Source organism: Dreissena polymorpha, chromosome 7, assembly GCF_020536995.1.
Source record: "Dreissena polymorpha isolate Duluth1 chromosome 7, UMN_Dpol_1.0, whole genome shotgun sequence".
Taxonomy (NCBI): Eukaryota; Metazoa; Mollusca; class Bivalvia; order Myida; family Dreissenidae; genus Dreissena; species Dreissena polymorpha.
In genome coordinates, this window is record NC_068361.1 from 65,838,694 (window position 1) to 65,859,510 (window position 20,817).

General features: G+C 35.0%; 1 protein-coding gene across 2 annotated transcripts; it reads right to left on the bottom strand.

Moving 5' to 3' along the window:
• Positions 1–1,033: 1,033 nt before the first annotated feature.
• Positions 1,034–19,396, bottom strand: LOC127838067 (putative protein-lysine deacylase ABHD14B). 2 transcript variants are annotated; one of them, XM_052365631.1, is made up of 7 exons: positions 19,261–19,396; positions 8,982–9,087; positions 8,007–8,170; positions 5,122–5,287; positions 2,864–3,007; positions 1,674–1,765; positions 1,034–1,381 (listed from the first exon to the last, which is right to left on the bottom strand). In XM_052365631.1, exons 2-7 carry the CDS (start codon positions 9,031–9,033, stop codon positions 1,196–1,198), a joined length of 804 nt encoding a protein of 267 aa, XP_052221591.1. In that variant the 5' UTR covers positions 9,034–9,087; positions 19,261–19,396; the 3' UTR covers positions 1,034–1,195. The 2 variants fall into 2 exon arrangements, with proteins under 2 accessions (XP_052221591.1, XP_052221590.1); XM_052365630.1 differs by having other exon boundaries at positions 2,864–3,010.
• Positions 19,397–20,817: the final 1,421 nt, after the last annotated feature.

Below are 20,817 nucleotides of genomic sequence, written 5' to 3' on the forward strand. Positions count from 1 at the left end.
CAAAATGGGTGTGGGGTGTAGAACTCATCAAGATGCATCTACATGTGAAGTTTCAAAGTTGTAAGTGGAAGCACTCTGATTTTAGAGCCAATGTTAAGGTTTTAGCACGACGACGGCGGAAGACGAGCTGGCTATGACAATACCTCGGATTTTCTCCGAAAACAGCCGAACTAAAGAGGGTGCTCAGAATAAATCGTGTATTTGATGCGCAACAACTCTGGCGGACTGCACAGGCTAATCTGGGACGACACTTTATGCACATGCATTAAACTCCCTTTTCACACAGCAATTAACATTCATATTCGTTAGTTGATAAGTTCGTGATAAAAAAGACTTAAGTGGCCACTTAAATTTGGATTTCTTAATTTGAAAAAAAAAGATTTTTTGTGTGTGTTTATTTTTGGATCGGTCAACCAACGTTATTAAACAAAACATAAATCTCACACAAATACAAATGATTTTTACAATATCATTTGCTATTGATTCACTGAGAAGTGAGGAATAAGTTTGAAGAAAAAACTCTCGCTATGAAAAATTCTAATAGTATTTACGCTGAATCCTCCTTAGCAAAAAACATCATAAAACCTAATGACCTTTATATATGGACTTAAACCACATATGTTTTGGGTCCACATGTAACATGAATGTCCTTCTTGTTATTAAAGGCTGTCTCTTTTACAGTCTTTCGTTAAAAAAAAAGCGTCTGAAGGCCAATTCGTAAGTACCAAGTTATGAGACGGTTATATTTATACATGTATACAGAGTTGTCCAAATTTTCAAAACTAAAAACCAGGTAAAATAAAATATATTTTTTTAACTTTATACATGCACAAGCATCTATCAAAACTTCCTGAAAACGTTGCGTAAAAAAAAACGGAAAACGGAATGCTGGAAAGACTGACAGTGCGACTACTACATGCCACCCTAGAGGGGGCATCAAATCATAAGTATAAAAGTACAGAGTAAATATCAGTTATAGAACGGTGAACCTATCCCGTTAAGAAACAAATACACTATCCCATAAAGAAGCAAATACAACATATGCCTTTTTATTTATAAAAAAAACTAGTATATAACACATACTTTCGCTTTAATAAACCAGTACAGCACATATATTTCATTATGTACATTGAGTGATGGCCATCTAACCATATAATACAAATTGATGATCACAAATAAGAACATAAACATGACTTTATTTCAGACTTTGCAAAAAATCCACCAGTTTCTTATTAAACTCCAGGGAACTGTTCATGTAGCAAGCGTGGCCTGCCCCTTTCAATTCTTCTATGACCGTCACGTTGGGCAGATTCTTAAGGTTCTTGAGGCTTTCTTTTCCGAGTGTGGCGTCTGTCTCACCATAGATGATCATGGTAGGAATCTAAGGGCATACGAGTAAGCGAGATCACGATTTGATGTGGGCTCAGGTACAATTAAAAATTACCTCTGGTACTCTTAAGTATTCTACTAATTACCTCAGGTACAGAAGATACACTTAAAAGTACTTCAGAGTATGGTCAGAAGCCTTTAAGCGTATTTTCCGAACCCTGGGTATATTGTACTATACTTACCGGTAAGAGTCAATTTGAATAAATAACATACTTCTAGTACCTATAAATAAGTCACATACTTCTCATCAATAGGAATAAAAAGCATTAAGTGCATCTACTTACATGAGCACTTTTATATTGGTCCAAATACTTCTCTGTGTTTACAGGAGCTACAGGAACAAACCCCCTGGATTTCTCTTGCACTTTGGAAGGATCTCAAAATAGATAATAGATACACCAATGTGAAAATCCTGACATCACCCTGGTGAACAAATGCTTCCAAAAATCATTCTTTAAGCTCAGTATTCACCAGATTTTCTTCACAGCACTATTGAATTCTTTACCAAAATCATCAGCTCGGTCTTTTTCATTACCCAAATGAGTAGCAATAAAAGCACATTGAAAATGCTATGAACTTAATGGAGTGATGTTGTTTAAAGGGAGATTATACGATTTTTATGTGTTAAATTGTAATATATTGTTACAAATATGTTACAATAACACAAAATAGGCAAGAACATTTATACATTTAAGACGAATTTCATAAAATGCAGCAAAGACAAATGAGCCCCCCGAGCCGATTGTGACGAAGATATTTCAGACATATTACTACATATTCCTACAATATCCGAGGCATTCTTATTTTTATTAGGATCAGAGTTAGTGTTCGTGTGTCGTATGAATAGATATAGTTGCAGGAAATTAAAATGATCCGTAAAACTAAATTTAGATTCACATCCTACATGCATTATATACATGCTGGCGAATTTGGCTGTACAAACATTTTGGTTTTCAGAATTTTTTATCTGGCTTATTTCCTATTTTCCGACACATGTTCTTCTTAACTTTTATTTTAATTTATATTGAAATACATGTGTATATGTATAATAAGTTTTTTACACATTTTATATAAATTCATAAATATTAGACAAAATCTATATAATCTCCCTCTAACCACTTAGTAGGTATCAATTTACTTAGTGTTTATGTAGATGTAGTATCTCTATTTTGTTAAATTCTACCACAAATAACAAAAGGTGCACTATTGTTGCTATTTTTACATTTTATATAGCCAAGTCTGGCATGCAAATACAGATCTCAACTAGCCCCATATACAAAGAACAAGTCCAACGCGTCCAAATAATGGATTAGAGGGCAGACTGCATGTATAAGAATGTATTTTTAATGCATTAAAACTAATAATACTTTACGCACTCTAAATCAAACCTAAACAATAAAGCCACTTAAAAATTCTGGCACTTTCAATTTCCATTATGCTTCCTTTGAAAGCACACAATAAGAACGTTACAAACCTTTAAACAGGAAAGGCAGGGAAAAGCCTCCACTCATCGATGGACTCACGATGACAGGTTTTGTAAGTCCCAAGGACGTGATTGCCTTGGCAAGGAACACATCATTTTCCATTTTTTCCGGCTTTTTGCTTTTCCATTTATCACCTGAAATTAAAGCAAAAACAACATAACAGTAGGGTACATCTGTGACATATTAAGAAACAGTCATTTTCTCTTAAAATTATATTCATTTGAAATATTAGTTTAACCTTATTAATGATGCTTTCATTATATCCCTTATCTCCTAAAGAATTCTTAAGAATACCCTTAACCATAAAAAATCATGCTTATAACTTGCTGTCTTGACCTAAACATATTCATGCTTATATTTTCTGTTATGTGTGGCTTACACAAACCCTTACATTCAAAGATTTTATCTTTGATATCATCAACAAATTGATAAATGTTTTAGTTCTATCTAATCCCACTTTTCATGTTATCTTTCAAGAACAAAAAGGCCTTTGTAACAAAGACCTGCTTGTATATAATTAATTTTATAGGTGAAGATTGAGCAATTATGAACAGTTTTTAACATATCAAGGATGACTTTTGACCCACACTTTTATTCTGCTTTTTTAAGTGCAGAAATTGCACACACCAAGGCCAGTTACTGACAAGTGCACACACCAAAGCCAGTAACTGACAAGTGCACACACCATGGCCAGTTACTGACAAGTGCACACACCAAGGCCAGTTACTGACAAGTGCACACACCAAGGCCAGTAACTGACAAGTGCACACACAAAGGCTAGTTACTGACAAGTGCAAAAACCAAGGCCAGTAACTGACAAGTACACATACCAAGGCCAGTTACTGACAAGTGCACACACAAAGACCAGTAACTGACACATACATACACCAAGGCCAGTTACTGACAAGTGCACACACCAAGGCCAGTTACTGACAAGTACACACACCAAGGCCAGTTACTGACAAGTACACATACCAAGGCCAGTTACTGACAAGCACACACACCAAGGCCAGTTACTGACAAGTACACACATCAAGGCCAGTTACTGACAAGTGCACACACAAATGCCAGTTACTGACAAGTACACATACCAATGCCAGTAACTGACAAGTGCACACACCAAGGCTAGTTACTGACAAGTGCACACACCAAGGCCAGTTACTGACAAGTACTCACACCAATGCCAGTTACTGACAAGTGCACACACCAAGGCCAGTTACTGAAATGTGCACACTCCTAGGCCAGTTACTGACAAGTGCACACACCAAAGCCAGTAACTGACAAGTGCACACACCAAGGCCAGTTACTGACAAGTGCACACACCTAGGCCAGTTACTGACAAGTGCACACACCAAAGCCAGTAACTGACAAGTGCACACACCAAGGCCAGTTACTGACAAGCACACACACCAAGGCCAGTTTCTGACAAGTACACACACCAAGGTCAGTTACTGACAAGTGCACACACAAATGCCAGTTACTGACAAGTACACACACCAATGCCAGTTACTGACAAGTGCACACACCAAAGCTAGTTACTGACAAGTGCACACATCAAGGACAGTTACTGACAAGTGCACACACCAAGGCTAGTTACTGACAAGTGCACACACTAAGGCCAGTTACTGACAAGTATATACACCAAGGCCAGTTACTGACAAGTGCACACACTAAGGCCAGTTACTGACATGCACACTCACCAAGGCCAGTTACTGACAAGTGCACTAACCAAGGCCAGTTACTGACAAGTGCACACACCAAGGCCAGTTACTGACAAGTGCACACACCAAAGCCAGTTACTGACAAGTGCACACACACCAAGGCCAGTTACTGACAAGTGCACACACCAAGGCCAGTTACTGAAAAGTGCACACACAAAGGCCAGTTACTGACAAATACACACACCAAGGTCAGTTACTGACAAGTGCACACACCAAGGCCAGTGACTGACAAGTACACACACACCAAGGCCAGTTACTGACAAGTACACATACCAAGGCCGGTTACTGACAAGTGCACACACAAAGGCCAGTCACTGACAAGCACACATACCAAGGCCAGTTACTGCCAAGTACACACATCAAGGCCAGTTACTGACAAGTGCACACACAAATGCCAGTTACTGACAAGTACACACCAATGCCAGTAACTGACAAGTGCACACACCAAGGCTAGTTACTGACAAGTGCACACACCAAGGCCAGTTACTGACAAGTGCACACACAAAGAGGAAAATCACACCCCTGACCTGGTAAGTCCAAAGCCACGGCTCTGTATCCAACCTTGTTCAACAGCTGCAGCGTGAATACTGGCTCAGACACCCAGGTCTTGGCCTCAAATGCCTGCCCATGCAGGAACAGGACATCCAGCTTGGATCCCTCTGGCTTTACCTCTCTGTATACCAGAGATATGCCCTGAAAACAGAGTCTCAAGCTAGAGGCTTCATATCTTTGTACATGTACATCAGTACCCTAAAAACACTGGTCTTGTACCATGAGAATATTGAGTTCATATGAATTCTGACTCAACTTTGATTGTTTTCTCACTTTTTAGATGAGCGTGATTATCATGAATAACATGATGTTCAGCGATGTTTTGAGTAAGTCTCAGCTCTGAGCCTAACCCTTTACCACTTAGATACATATTTTGACAGATCTGAAGTCCCTTCAATAGTTAAATTTAATTAAAGACCTTTCTTACTAGATTTTAGTTTTTAAGGCTTCATTTTCAACCCTTAGATACTGATGAGCAGCAAACAGCATAAAACCTGAACAGACTGCGAGTTACTCACAGGCTGTTCTGGTTTTATGCTGTTAGCCCAGTGTTCTCCGGAAGCACCGGCAGCCGGCGATTTCACCGGTTACATTCTATCAAGATGCTTGCTACTTTCCCAAAAATATCATTTAAAATGGTGCAAATACACCAGTTTTATTGCTTAGTCGCCGGCTACTTTAAAAATATAACTGGCTTCTGAAATTTTTCTGGAGAACACTGAATTAGCTCTTTTCAATTTGCTTCTGAGTGGAAAAGGGTTAAACATGAATATAAAAGTCTGCCAATTGCTGAGATTTGAGACTGTTCATGATCTGACAACCATTCTCAGCTCTCAGCTGTATGGACACTCAATCTCATCTTCTGAGATGAGCTGAAAAGTTGAGAATATTCAAGATACTTGGCAATGGTCTGTAGCTTGTAAAAATTCAGTGTGTTGATAAATTGACAAGCAAGAAGAGTATTGACATGAAACCTTGAGATTTCTGGCTTGTCTACTCTTTACACTGAGAGTATGCCCTTAAAACATGTCTCTAGGTTGAACAATTAAGTATGTTTTGTACATGGAAATGCAAAGCCTCTTTTGGACTTAAACTTTATGATTTCTGTTTTTTATATATACTTATTTACACTACTACACACAAGCTCTTGATAGTAAAATGCAATCTATTAATAAACTCATTAGCTAGAACAGTTTTGGAATGAAGCTCTTTGACTTAAGGTTTCACGTCCTTGTTTATGAGTCATATGTCTTGAAAACGAGACTCTAATTTGACGAATTTAGACCAGCAAAAATAACTCTGAAATGAAACCATACAAAGTATTGTTTTGCTTCTTTGTGTTCAATAATTGCCCTGAAAACAAGTAACAAGGTGGAAAACTTCAGCCTGTTGCAGAACAGAAACGCAAAACAGGTTTTGGAATGAAATTTTCATGATTTCTGGTTTTGATTACTTGTTCATGACTGATAAGCCTTGAAAAAAAATTGTGAGTTTTTTTAGTTTAGTTAAAACCCATTTATTTTAGATTAATTGCATAGAAAGCCAATAGCTTATTTGAAATGCTCTTTAAGTCCGATTCCTGGGACTAGAACCAGTACTTTGTGTCTCTGGGGGAGATCTAAAGAATGATCTCACAGTGGGGATCAAACCATAGACCTCCCGGTTGCTAGGGGCACACCATATCCATTACACCAAGGCCACCCAAATTGTGAGTGTTTATTCCAATTATAAACTGACCAGGAAAAACAGTATTGAAATAAAGTCTCGTGATTTTTGGCTTTCCTTCTTTATACACTTCGGATTGCCCTGAAATCTGGTTAATGCACAACCTAGCAAGAACAGTTTGGAAATGGAACTTTTTTTTATTCCCATGAGAGGGCCAGATAAGATGCGTATCTGCGTAAAATACGCATGAAAAAAAGAAAAGAAAATACGCATGTAAAGTTTTGTTGAGTAAAAAAACTCCTGGCTAAATTCGGATTACGCATCATGTGCAATTTCAATGCGTATTAGCCGTTTATACATGCATATAAATACATGTAAACATGACTGGTTCCCGCCATTGTGCCCATATTGATAAAAACTTACAGGTAGTGACATACATAATATAGAATGTGGTTCCCGACCTAATTTACTACTCAGTCAGAGCGGTATCATTTCATTTTTGCCCACGATAAAGGCCATTGTTGACACAACAGGCTCCAGGCTGCATTGTTGAGAATCGATATACGCTTATGATGAAAACATTTGACATCACATTCGTTAAACCCAAATGAACAGTGGCTTGCCAAATCAAGACCGAAAAAGAGATTAATGGCTGCTTATAAGCCAAGGGCAAAAAAACAACAACAGAAAAACTGTTAAATAAAACAAAAGTGATTGCTTTATTGTGTACAAGACTGCTTGTTATAGCGAGTTAACACTACATGTACAATTAATTATTAATTCTGATCCTTTGAACATAAATACTCCTTAAAATTATCGGATTTTGATTTTTACTCATCAAATAAAAATGTCATGAGACAGAGTGAAATACCCCTTGGCTGAAAAAATTATCTGGAGCTCTGATTCCCATAACTGCTGCTTTCTACTGGCAATATTCATTAAAAAAGAGTCTTTTCTTCGTATAATTAAGTTTGTAAAGGAACAGATTTGAAATCGATCCTTCTTTATATATCTTACATCTGGTTTTGCTTTTGTGTAAAACAACTCTATAGCCTGTTATGTTAGGCCTCCTATGGATAAGCTTGGACAGACTAGGTAACATACCCACTTATAAATGCATGAACACTCTGCCATTGTGACAGCTATATCTAGTTCTACACAAGCAGGTTTAACAAACAATTAAGGCACAGCTTACTTCTCCTGCATCTTTTGTTTGTTCCTTTGGTACTGGCTCGTCCTTCATAATCTTCATCATTGCTTCTGTGACCGCCATGTTGCCTGACTCAGAAACTGTCTCTACTTGTTCTGTCGTAGACTTGCTTGTATAAGAGTACCAGAAGATCACTGTACTTATCAAGCCTGTGAAGAATAGAAGCAGTTTTTTTTTCCTTCTTTAGCAAGGGCCTTACCCAGGGCCCCTTCCCCCAAGAGAAAGGCCCTTTCCCCCGAGAAAATTTCTTTAAAATAATGCTATTTTCCCCAAATTTAAAACTTACTTTGTGGAAATTTCTTCCCCTTTTTTCAGTTTAGTTGATACTTTTTTCCCCCAAATGGAAAGCCAGGCCCTTTCCCCAAATCAAGAAAAAAAGCCCTATTTGAAGAAAATATCCCCTCAATATTAAACTGATGTGTGTGAACTCTTAGTCTTCGAGCATAAATAACAATCTTCAACTGCATCCCATATCTATTTATGGAGGATATAGGAATTTTTCTTTAAAAGTTTTAAGAGGCCAAAACGTGTGTGGGCTTTTGTCTTTTTATTGCCCCAGAGAGGTGCTTTTAAAAATGTTACTACACAAGTGAACAAAAAGAAGTAACTCCTTCCTTGTATTGCAAAAATTTATTTATTGCATTATTGAATAATATGACCAAACAGGCATAAGTAATCTAACAAGAGTTCCCTAAGTTACCTTTACAACAAATCACACTTTGTAAAAAGAATAGACCAAATTATGATTCATTGATATCATTATTTGAAAACACCAGCTAATCAAAATGACAGAAGTGAGTGAAAAGCTGTCTAAATGGCGTGAACAAAAAATCAAATGGGACATTTTAGGGTATTAACAAAAATTATATACATAGCAAATATTTAAATTGCATGTCAAATGTTCAAACTGTAATCACTCACTCTGGATTTCAGTGGTTTTATGAAAAATAGGCTACTAACCTATTATAATAATTACTGCAGGTTTATTTATATGAAGCCCAGATGGACTCATTCTTCCCACACAAGGTGCAAGTGATCTGCAACTTAGGCTACCATTCTCTGTTCACTGAAACATAAAGAAATCACAGAACACAGGTATAATCACTCAGCACTAAGCAGCAAAGAAATCGCTCATACATAATTAGTTTGTAACAGTAAACACTGTTATAAATATATGTACATGTTAAAAAATAGTTGTTTACTTTCAATATGCATGTCTTTAGAGCTGCAAATTCCTTGTATTGTTAATTCTAAATTTATATTGTTGAACATTATATATGTTTGTCATTGACCACTGATGACTACATTGTGTGTTAAATGTATGTGTACTCATGGGCTTCAAGCCTAATTATTTATTCTGAAATAAAACCAAAACCATGATCTACAGTGTTTTTTTTCACCATTTTGGGAATGGGGCTGGGTCCCTTTGGATTGGGAAAATTTGCAGCCTTTTGACTAAAATCTGGAAATAAGTGTTGCTGTTGTTTTGATTTTGAATGAAAAAACAACAACACATATCTATATATTCAAACAAAAGGCAGGGAATTGTTATACCACTGTAAATAATTTATGTTTAAGTGGGGATTAAATATACAATTGTAAACAACTAAATATAAATGTAGGGGATAACTTTACCATTTTAAATAAATAAATGAAAAAAGTAAGTGACAAATACTTTACCATCATTAATACATAAATGTTAAAATAGGAGATAGCAGTACCATTTTAAACTAGAAATGGTGCTGCAGCGGCCAACACGTATCCCTCGCCGCAACTTTTGACCCTGGGGTCAGATCAAAATTCCAAATAGTGCACTGTTGCACATATGCTCATAGCTACCATGTATTTAAGTTTCATGGTTCTAGTGCTAATAGTGTAGGAGGAGATAGTGGCCAAGACGAACGGACGGGGGAGATAACCACATAATACCCCTCTTTGGAGCGTGGGGATAATAAACAAATTTGTGAAAATAATAATTATGTATAATTAAGCAGAATTATGTATTATTAAGTGAACATATTTAGAAAAAAGTCATTATAAGTTCTCATCAAATTTTACTACTATTGTAAATGTGGGTTTTTTATAACTGATGTTTGTGAATTTCATGAATATAAGTTTACATAAAGTGGGTATTACAAAAACTAAATATGGATTAGTTTTGGTGCGTTTACATCAACTCTTAAGAGCCCTTACTTTTTCTAATCAACATTGACTGTTTCATCTGATAGATAACTTATCAATAAATCAGAAATTTTTCATATAATAATTTAAAGTATCCTCGAGTATCCTAACATCGTGGTAATAACGAAAGTCGGCCTATAATAAAAAAGTATAATTAGTATAAGGGCTCTGGGTGGAGTGGGGGCTCTGCCCTTTATTCTCATGTGTATGTTACTGTAGCTGATATCTGGTTTGACACCCACAACCTTGATTGTATTCTTTATTGTAAAACCATGATAATATTTTATAAGAAAATGACACACTGATATTATGCTTGTTTATATTTATATATATATATATATATATATATATATATATATATATATATATATATATATATATATATATATATATTATAACTTGAATTCAATAGATATACATTTAATAAAACATAGATAAAAGATAAATAGATTTTTTTTTGTTTTTGCCGATACCGATTACCGGTACCGATTTGCTGAAAAGTCTGTGTCTGTTTTGGCTATTATTTTTTTAAGGAAAAAAATTATGGCTATTATTTTCTGAAGGCCAGTGTGAGCACTGAAGAGATCTTGGCGGTTCAACACTTAAATATTACATCGGATATTGGTCAATGTTACTACGGTACATAAAACAAAAAACATGCAGCAAAATATTACATATTTTACTTTTTCATTGCATACCCATTGCTCAGCGTCTCGGTCCCTGTGTATCCTAAGTTCGTGGTAAACCTTCCAGGTTAAAATCGATTAATTTCCGGTTTCAAAATGTTATTTTTTTGCATAAGGCCAATCAAAACAATTGTTTACTGTAACTTATCAACTTAAATTTAGCTGAGAATTTTTTTTGTATATGGGATTAACAAGTTCTAACTTTTGAACACTGAAAATAACAAAAACACTATCTATATATGTCTCATTAAAACGTATAGAACTTATTCCTAGGAACCAGGGGAGCAATGGATGCAGTAAAAGGGATCCCCAATCCTTACATAATATTATTATTTGCGGTTACTTAAAGAAAGATTACTACTCAAAATCAACGAAATTTGCATACAATATTTCGTAAAATAAAGCTAAACAATTAAAATTCATTGTTCCTTATCGAGGAATCGAATTATCGATAATTATCCATTATCGAAATTTCAACGCCAGATATGGTCTGGTAGACTAGATGTTTGTGGATTCAAAATGCTCGTTTTTATTAAGGTTTTAACATGGTACCATTTAAGTGTTCATGTGTCGTATCAATAGATATAATCGCAGGAAATTAACATGGAATTTATTATGGTCACGAATAAATAAAAACGAGCATTTTTTTTCTACAAAAATCAATGTAATCATACCACATCTAGCGTTGAAATTGTGGCTATTGCTATAAGGAACACTGATTGTTTAGGTGTTAACTTTATTGTACGAAATACTTAACGAAGTTTTCGTTGATTTTGAGCGTTATAGAGACTTTATTCCATTTAAATCAGTGCTATTTTATTGCAGACCATTGATAAAATGTAGAAAACAGCTAAAATATCAAGTCACTTTAACAGAAAAATAAAAATTGCTTGGTTCAAAATTTGAATACTCATTTCAAAGACCTATCAATATACAAAGATAAGCGTTATCGGGTTATCGCGGATTTTCTCCCGGAGAGAACGAGATTTAGTCACGTGGCCAAAGGCTAGGTACAACGAATAGTTCGTCTGTAACGAGATCGTCAGTAACGTGTCGATTGATTCGCAAAATATGAACGGTTATCAAATCAAATGAACGCATATGCATGCATTATGTGACACGCCTCGTTGTTTGAAATGAATAGGACACGAGCTATCGAATAAGGGGAGAAAAGTCAAAAATAGTGTTTGAAAGTCTATAGAAGATTTATTCGAGTTGACAAACGGACTCGAAATATTGCTCGGTTTTCGACTGACTGTGAGTTAACGGCTGGACAGATATTTTTTAAGTTAACTTTTTTTGAAAGGTTGTCCAATTGCCCATAGGAGGATCAAGGGATGCTTTGGATTAAAGCTATTTTTGACATTTTTGCGGCCCGCGAAGACAGGTCTATAATAAAGTCTAGTTAATGACCTTGTTATGATTCCAATATCAGAGGATGGGGATTTTTTTTCATGGCTCTTTGTCAATTTTTTTTCTCATTAAACATGATTTTATATATTTATTTGAATATATTGGGCTCCTAAAAAAATACTATCCAAGGTACATTACTTCCACCTGTGGATATTTCCGTAGAGATTCATTGATCTATTAATAAACATGTTTATTTAAGATCCGAGATTAAACAAAGAAGACGCCTAGAATATTGTAATAAAACGAAACGAGTAGTTACAAATTCTTGTTATTTCAATCACTTTTCAGACATATTGAAGGAGCATTCACGGTTGTTTAGATTAAAACCGGCGCCAGTTGAACGTCTACTGAAGGAGAATCGCGGGAAGTTAGCAGGCCAGTGTAGCTTCAACAGGTGTCAGATTAGTACACTTGCATATTAGGTTGACAGATTTCGCACCTTTTTTAACATGGTTTTCCAAAATAAGGCCCCGTGACCCCGGGACAGACCCCCGGATTAACCTACACAACATTCCTACAAACGTATTAGTTTTAACATAAGAATATCAAATCATTTTTCATGTACAACATATTCACATGGCAAAATATAACAAAACCGATTTTTTTTCAAAGGATGATGATTTAGACCTCGATGAAATTTTAGGAGAATATACAGCAGACGAAGATGCTATTGATAATTTAAATGGGAAGCAAATTGCAATTTATATTTGTCTAGAGTGCAAAATGGAGTATAAAAGTATTTCCGGGTTCCGGGGTCACGTCTTGAAAAAGCATGACAAAAATCTCAAAGGCACGCTATAACGGGTTTCCATGTATCTCTTTGAAATTCAGAAGTCGAAACAGCGGTAATTAAAATAGTTCTTGTTTTAGGAAATAGACCATTAAAGTAAGAAAAACAGTAAAAAACAAATACCTAGCAATGTACTGATACGTCTTTGGAAAAACGGACAAATTACGTAAATAAGTTGTTAAGCCCCGTTTTCCTATGCTTCTTTCGCATTTTGTAGCCTTACGCACACATTTAAATTCTCTGTAGAAATTCAAATTATTATATACGTTAAAAGCAATAAAGGTGACCATGCTGAATTGCATTGAGCAAAAGTATACCGTAGTACCTAAGCAGAACGTATCCCCCATCGAGGGTAAACATTGCATAGAATTAACGAACGAAAAAACGCATGTAAATTATTTGATAGTTTAATAGCATATTTAACAACATACAACATTACACAAAAGTTAATAATAAATTAACGAAATACTTTTTTATTGAAGAAATGTTGTTTCATTACACGAGTCGCGTTTCGAGAAAACTGGACATAATGCTTGTGCGTAGTTTCATCCCAGATTTAGCCTGTGCAGTCCACCAAGGCTAATCAAGGAGGACCCTTTACGCCTAAATTGGTTTCTTACTAAGAGACTTTATTTAAAAGAAAAATGTCATATAAGCGGAAAGCGTCGTCCCTGGTTAGCCTGTATGAACTGCACAGGCTAATCTGGAATAACAATTTACGCAAAAACATTATGTCCAATTTTCTCAGAACGAGATTCATAAAATGAAAGAACAACATTTCTGTAACATTTTTGTGTTAAACAAGTTACCAATGTGGATAATTTGCAAGATCTGTACAGATTAAAACAAAATAAATACGGTCAAGTCTAATACAAATTATACATATAGTTTATTCATATTAATTACTTCTTGCAGCTGCAGACTACAGAAAGAGTTCACAGCCGTCTAGCGGCAAACAAGAGTTTGATGATGCGGAAAACCGGCGGATTCAGCAAGTGTTTCCTATTGCGTATAAAAGCACACTAAAAAATCTTCAAACAGATCCAATGTACAATATATTGGGTACCTGTCCCATTCATTTAGTGTCGTTCTCCCATTTGCATTCTGTTCAAAGTCTTCCAAAAATTCACGATTCAAAATGTCCGTCTCATCTTCCATGTTCATTATGTCTGGACCATTATCAATGAATCCTGTATTCAGCAACCCTGAATCATCATCTAAACGAACAAGGTAGTCATGGTCATTCCCCTCATCACAGGTTTGGACATAAACATTACTACACGTTTGACTGTTGCCAGAACATGAATCATTTGACAATCCCGATAGAGCAGGTATTGTTTCATCCAATAGAGCAGGTTTTATTTCATCCGATAGAGCAGGTATTGTTTCATCCGATAGAGCAGGTATTGTTTCATCCGATAGAGCAGGTATTGTTTCATCCGTGCTGGTTGTGACCTTAGGTGACCTTAGGTTTTTTCCATAGGTACTTCTGTGTACAAAAGCCCTTACTGCGTTTCTTTCGCGGCATCCTGCAAAAAATAAATGTTCATATAAATGTTCATATTATATGTGCAGATATGGTTTCATCAACATAAAGTATGCGTGAGAGAAATTGAAGTATGAACACGTAATAATAATCGTCCACATACTAATCGTAATCATAACATTAGTATCCTCTTAGACAAAAATAAGAACAGAACTTATTAATTTATTCACAATAAACAGTTTTTTTTTCATGTTTAGCAGAAGCATAAGAAGAAATATTTATTAATTGTAGAAGAAGTAGTAGTTGTAGCAGCAAAGCAGCAGTAGCAGAAGAAACATATAAGCAGTAATAATTGTAGAAGAAATTCTGACGATTCATGATTTTTAGTTAAGGTTACTTATTAAATACGTAATGGTTTGGCCTGCGCTTGTAAATTATTGATGAATAAGCAATTGACGCAACTTACTATTGACCAAGGTTAAAACAATATAACACAGATTTCAATAAACCATAACGGTGTTTCGCAAAGACCTATCTCTCTGATTCGCTCGTACCATATAACAAAGCGTTGCTTTTAATATAGAGTAAATTGTATTATAAAATGCAATCTACGAGGATCAACCACTACATATAATTTAAAATCAACATTGTTATAAAGTGTAAAAATTTCAAAGGCCGATCTTTTATCCTGGTCCGAAACTTATGTTTTATAGTTCATTTACATGTAATATCTGTTTGATCGGAAATTATACCCACTCGATGAACCGTCTGCTGAATCGACATTTAAAATTACGCATGCATTGTTATTCACTTAGCACCATAAAACTTTAGTATTGGTATTGTTAACAATACTTTTAAAGAGACATTTTATTTTCTCATTCGTCTGAATTCGTTTTAATCGCTGATTGCCAATGTAAGAAACCTTCAATAGGCGTATTTGATTGGAAAGGTTTTATTATAATCTTTGTGAAGATCAGAGTTCACTGAACCAGCGAGACCATCTTTCTTATTGTGTCCTGTTAAATCCACTTTTTACCTCCATATCGAATGTTGTTACATGCATATGCTGACGTTAGTTTTATTTATCCAATTATGCATTAGTGTTTTTTTCCGGTTCAATGATCAAAGCCAAATGATTTTTTTTTTAATTTAGTTATTTGTTTACTTTAAAAAGAGTGTAAAAGTGCACATTTATTCAAAATATACTCGCAAAATTCTCAAGACGATTTTATTAAAATAAGTCCTTCAGTCCTTAATAAGCAAAACATATTGAAGTAAAACAAACATTTTACAAGCTCAAAACAATCTTATTATGACAATATCAGACACACCTCTGGGAAAAATTAGATTAATGCATGTGCTTTAAGTGTCGTCCCAGATCGATGTTCCTTTATTATCGAAATATTACTTTAAAGCGAAAATGGTCACCCCTCATTGGCCTGTACGGACTGAACATTCTTATCTGGGATGACACTACACGCATGCATGTCCGAAACATTTAAGTATATGTAATACAAGAAGAGATATCCAAGTGTTCACTAAATTAAGTGCTATGAGTTAAGTCTACCAATGTAGCAATATGAAAATGAAACAAAAAAAGGCTACAATTAACCAAATCTATCCTGAAATAGCAAAGTTATTCAAAAAGGTGTCCAAGCTATTTTTGAAGTCTTCCCTTCTCAATGTGTAAATGTATGAAACATGTAAGTGTATGTCTTACACGAAGAGATATTCAAGTGTGTACTAAATATAGTGCTATGAGTTTAGTCTTCCACTGTAGCAATATGAAAATGAAACAAAATAAGTCTACAATTAACCAAATCTATCCACAAATAGCAGAGTTATACAAAAAGGCGTCCATGCTTTTTTGAAATCTTCCCTTCTCAATGTTTCAATGTCCTAAACATTTAAGTATATGTCTTACAAGAAGAGATATTCAAGTGTGTGCTAAATATAGTGCTATGAGTTTAGTCTACCAATGTAGCAATATGAAAATGAAACAAAATAAGTCTACAATTAACCAAATCTATCCACAAACAGAAAAGCTATACAAAAAGGCGTCCAAGCTAATTTTGAAGTCTTCCCTTCTCAGTGTGTACATGTCCGAAACATTTAAGTATATGTCTTTCAAGAAGAGATATTCAAGTGTGTACTAAATATAGTGCTAAGAGTTTTGTCTACCAATGTAGCAATATGAAAATCAAACAAAATAAGTCCAAAATGAAACAAATCTATCCACAAATAGCAGAGTTATACAAAAAGGCGTCCATGCTTTTTTTGAAATCTTCCCTTCTCAATGTTTCAATGTCCGAAACATTTAAGCATATGTCTTTCAAGAAGAGATATTCAAGTGTGTACTAAATATAGTGCTAAGAGTTTTGTCTACCAATGTAGCAATATGAAAATGAAACAAAATAAGTCCAAAATGAAACAAATCTATCCACAAATAGCAGAGTTATACAAAAAGGCGTCCATGCTTTTTTTGAAATCTTCCCTTCTCAATGTTTCAATGTCCGAAACATTTAAGTATATGTCTTTCAAGAAGAGATATTCAAGTGTGTACTAAATATAGTGCTATGAGTTTAGTCTACCAATGTAGCAATATGAAAATGAAAAAAAATAAGTGTACAATTTACCAAATCTATCCACAAATAGCAAAGTTATACAAAAAGGCGTCCAAGCTAATTTTGAAGTCTTCCCTTCTCAATGTGTACATGTCCGAAACATTTAAGTATATGTCTTTCAAGAAGAGATATTCAAGTGTGTACTAAATATAGTGCTAAGAGTTAAGTCTACCAATGTAGCAATATGAAAATAAAACAAAATAAGTCCAAAATGAAACAAATCTATCCACAAATAGCAGAGTTATACAAAAAGGCGTCCATGCTATTTTTGAAGTCTTCCCTTCTCAATGTTTCAATGTCCGAAACATTTAAGTATATGTCTTACAAGAAAGAAAGTATATGTCTTACAAAAAGGCGTCCAAGCTAATTTTGAAGTCTTCCCTTCTCAGTGTGTACATGTCCGAAACATTTAAGTATATGTCTTTCAAGAAAGATATTCAAGCGTGTACTAAATATAGTGCTTTGAGTTAAGTCTACCAATGTAGTTATATGAAAATGAAACAGAATAAGTCCAAAATGAACCAAATCTATCCACAAATAGCAAAGTTATACAAAAAGGCGTCCAAGCTATTTTTGAAGTCTTCCCGTCTCAATGTTTCAATATCCGAAACATTTAAGTATATGTCTTACAAGAAGAGATATTCAAGTGTGTACTAAATGTAGTGCTATGAGTTTAGTCTACCAATGTAGCAATATGAACATGAAACGAAATAAGTCCAAAATGAACCAAATCTATCCATAAACAGCAAAGTTATACAAAAAGGCGGCAAATCTATTTCTGAGGTATTCGCATGCAAAACTGCAACCACAAAAAAACTTTCAGAACATTAACTTAAATTTCAAGTATATGTTTCACGACAAAAAATAAATCATTCTCAATATAAATAAATCTATGCTTGAAATTACAGTCTGTTATCCAAAAAATAACTGAATATTGCAATTTGTTTAATTTTTATTTACACTCAACAGATATGTTCTGTGTGTGTGTGTGTGTGTGTGTGTGTGTGTGTTTTATATTAAATACTCTCACAAAAAGTTGAAAAACGAACATTATATAAATTTATCACAAAAGGTTTTTTATGGTGAAGACATTAAGCTAAATACATTCAAGACATTCTTTAGTTTTCAGTTGTTTTAAGCTTACTTCGTAAATGACTATGGAAAATAGTCGAAAGAAGCTGATTTGCGAAACCATCCCCCACCCGCTTGCCACTACGTTGTATTTCAATATAGCGATATAATAACCAAATTATCTGCACAGTTACATCGTAATTAGATTAATTATTGACGTTTACACTTATTGATACAATACAGCGATGGGTGGTTAATTGATATTCGATAATACTAACCTTAAAGTCAATAAAGACAGGTGTGAAAACGATAACGATGATGGCAATTGTTTACCCGACTCGGCTTAAAAATGGCGTCGTCTGCTCGATTGATGTCACGTGATCTAGATCTCGGTTCCGCCGCTCGAATTTCCGATAATTTCTAATGGTCTGAATGGATGTAACTAATCTTTGTATATTGATAGGTCTTTGCTCATTTGCATTACCGGCTCTGAAAAGGTCACGTCATCTGCTTTGTAAAAAAAAAAAAAATGGGGGCAACACATTGTGGCGTTATATCGGTCATTTTTCACGTGCTATGAACATGGAATAGTAAAATATCATTTTTTAGAAAGGTGGTTATTTATTTATTCTTATTTACCTGTTTGAATCGCATTTTCGTAGAATTTTTCTCGGACGCTGTGTAAACAAACCGCTTTCACCTTTGACATAAGTCTCAGGCGGAAAAATAACGCACGCGACGAGAGGTCACGAGAATAATGGATACCACGATGTTAGAACTCCCACGATGTTGGGATACTCGACGATATATTATTCACATGATCTGAAAGTTTCTTCTATCCGAATTTATATCAAGTTCAGAAACCTATATTGTCATAATTTATTATCGCATTATCGGAATGATACTAACTTTTAAATAAAAGTTAGAATACAGTTTCGATCAGTATGCATAAATCATATGAAAAGCCTATTTAAATGAAACTAGATACCAATTTTATGAAGTTTGGGCTAATAGATGACCATCCGGAAGCAGTCAGAGTGCGGTGTGTTGAAATACCGAATTTATCAGACTTCAGACGAACGAAATGGTAGTGACTCGAAACTATTCTCCTAGCAGAGTTATCGTTCGTGCCTCAACATGTAATGAACCGCAGTGTAAGAGAGTGACTCGAAACGACCGACACCAAAAAAAACGAATTACCTCCCCCTCCCACCCCTGCCCGAAATCTTCGTAGATGTTATTTATTTATTAGAAGGCCGATACTACGCATGGCAATGGTAACTTTATTGACAAAATCACTCAAAGTTTCCAAAACGGATCAAATTTTCCCATTTCATCTACTTCATTTCGACAACTCTTATTTTCTTTGTAAAAACATCTTTTTACTGCAAATAGTCATTTACTTTCTTTCAAAATAGTATAAATTAGCTATAAAAACTGTAAAACTTATATAAATGCTAAAAAAATATTTAAGTCACTTTTTAGAGGGAATTGGGAGATGAAGCAACGGGAAGTAGTCAAAGTGGGAATAAACCAACTGTATGCGAATGTCACGAAACAGTTCGTCTACTCAAAATTCGTCTAATTTGTACTATTCAATTTGTTATAAATTTCCAGTACGTTTCCAATGGGGTGCAAAGCTGAAATCAAGGTTCCCTCCCTCGGCAATGCTTACAATGTAAAGGAAGATGGTATCCCAGTGTTGAAGGCCTCCAGGGTGTATCGGATTCCTAAGACCACGTTAAGAGACAGGGATCTACTGAAAATTGACCCAGATACATGTGTTATGGGGAAAGCTCCTATGTTTGACCAGTTCCAGGAGGCTAAAATTGTTGAACATTTCAAGAATATGGCAGCTCTGGGGTATGGATACACGCAACAGGAGTGTGTAGATGCTGCAAGTATGTATGTTGTCCATAACATTTATACATCTACTTCTCTTCAACTCAATTTGGATGATGGCGGGCAACTGAAAATATTAATTGGAAACACCCAGGTAAAATATTCTAGAGAAAAGCAACATTTTATTTTAATAAACTGGTAGATCTATGAAGTTTGAGCGAGTAATCGTAATAGTAGTAGCATGTCCATATATTTAAAAATACAGCACCGTCTAACACGCGCATCAACATGTGACGTCATTTTACTATGGTATGTTTCTATACAGTAAGGTAAAATAGCCATCGATATCGTGAAATACTTTCTAAATTCATAACAAACATTATGCAGCTGTAAACAATTTTTTGACTGACATCGTATATTGTTATAAAGAAGAACATACTTCTCCGTAGATTGGTCATTTACTGGATATGTTTGTTTATAAGAAATGGGAAAAAAACTTGTAAACATTCGGCACCGGAGCTAAGAAGTTTTGGGGGATATATTCGGCATGTTTTGGATTACATCGATACGTCGTACCCAACGATACGCAGTACTCTCAGTAATAATAAAACCACAAAAATTAAACGCAACGCTTAAATTAAATCGATTAGTTTCTATCTACAAATATTTTAAACAACCAAGTGAATAATAATAATACATGCCT

Excerpts from the sequence above, each read along its gene's own strand:
- LOC127838067 (XM_052365630.1), bottom strand. The coding sequence starts at position 9,033 with ATGAGTCCATCTGGGCTTCATATAAATAAACCTGCAGTAATTATTATA. Across the intron at positions 3,011-5,121 it reads CGTGGCTTTGGACTTACCAG|CAGGTGATAAATGGAAAAGC; the intron begins GTCAGGGGTGTG and ends TTGCTTTAATTT. Across the intron at positions 1,382-1,673 it reads ACCAATATAAAAGTGCTCAT|ATTCCTACCATGATCATCTA; the intron begins GTAAGTAGATGC and ends GTATGCCCTTAG.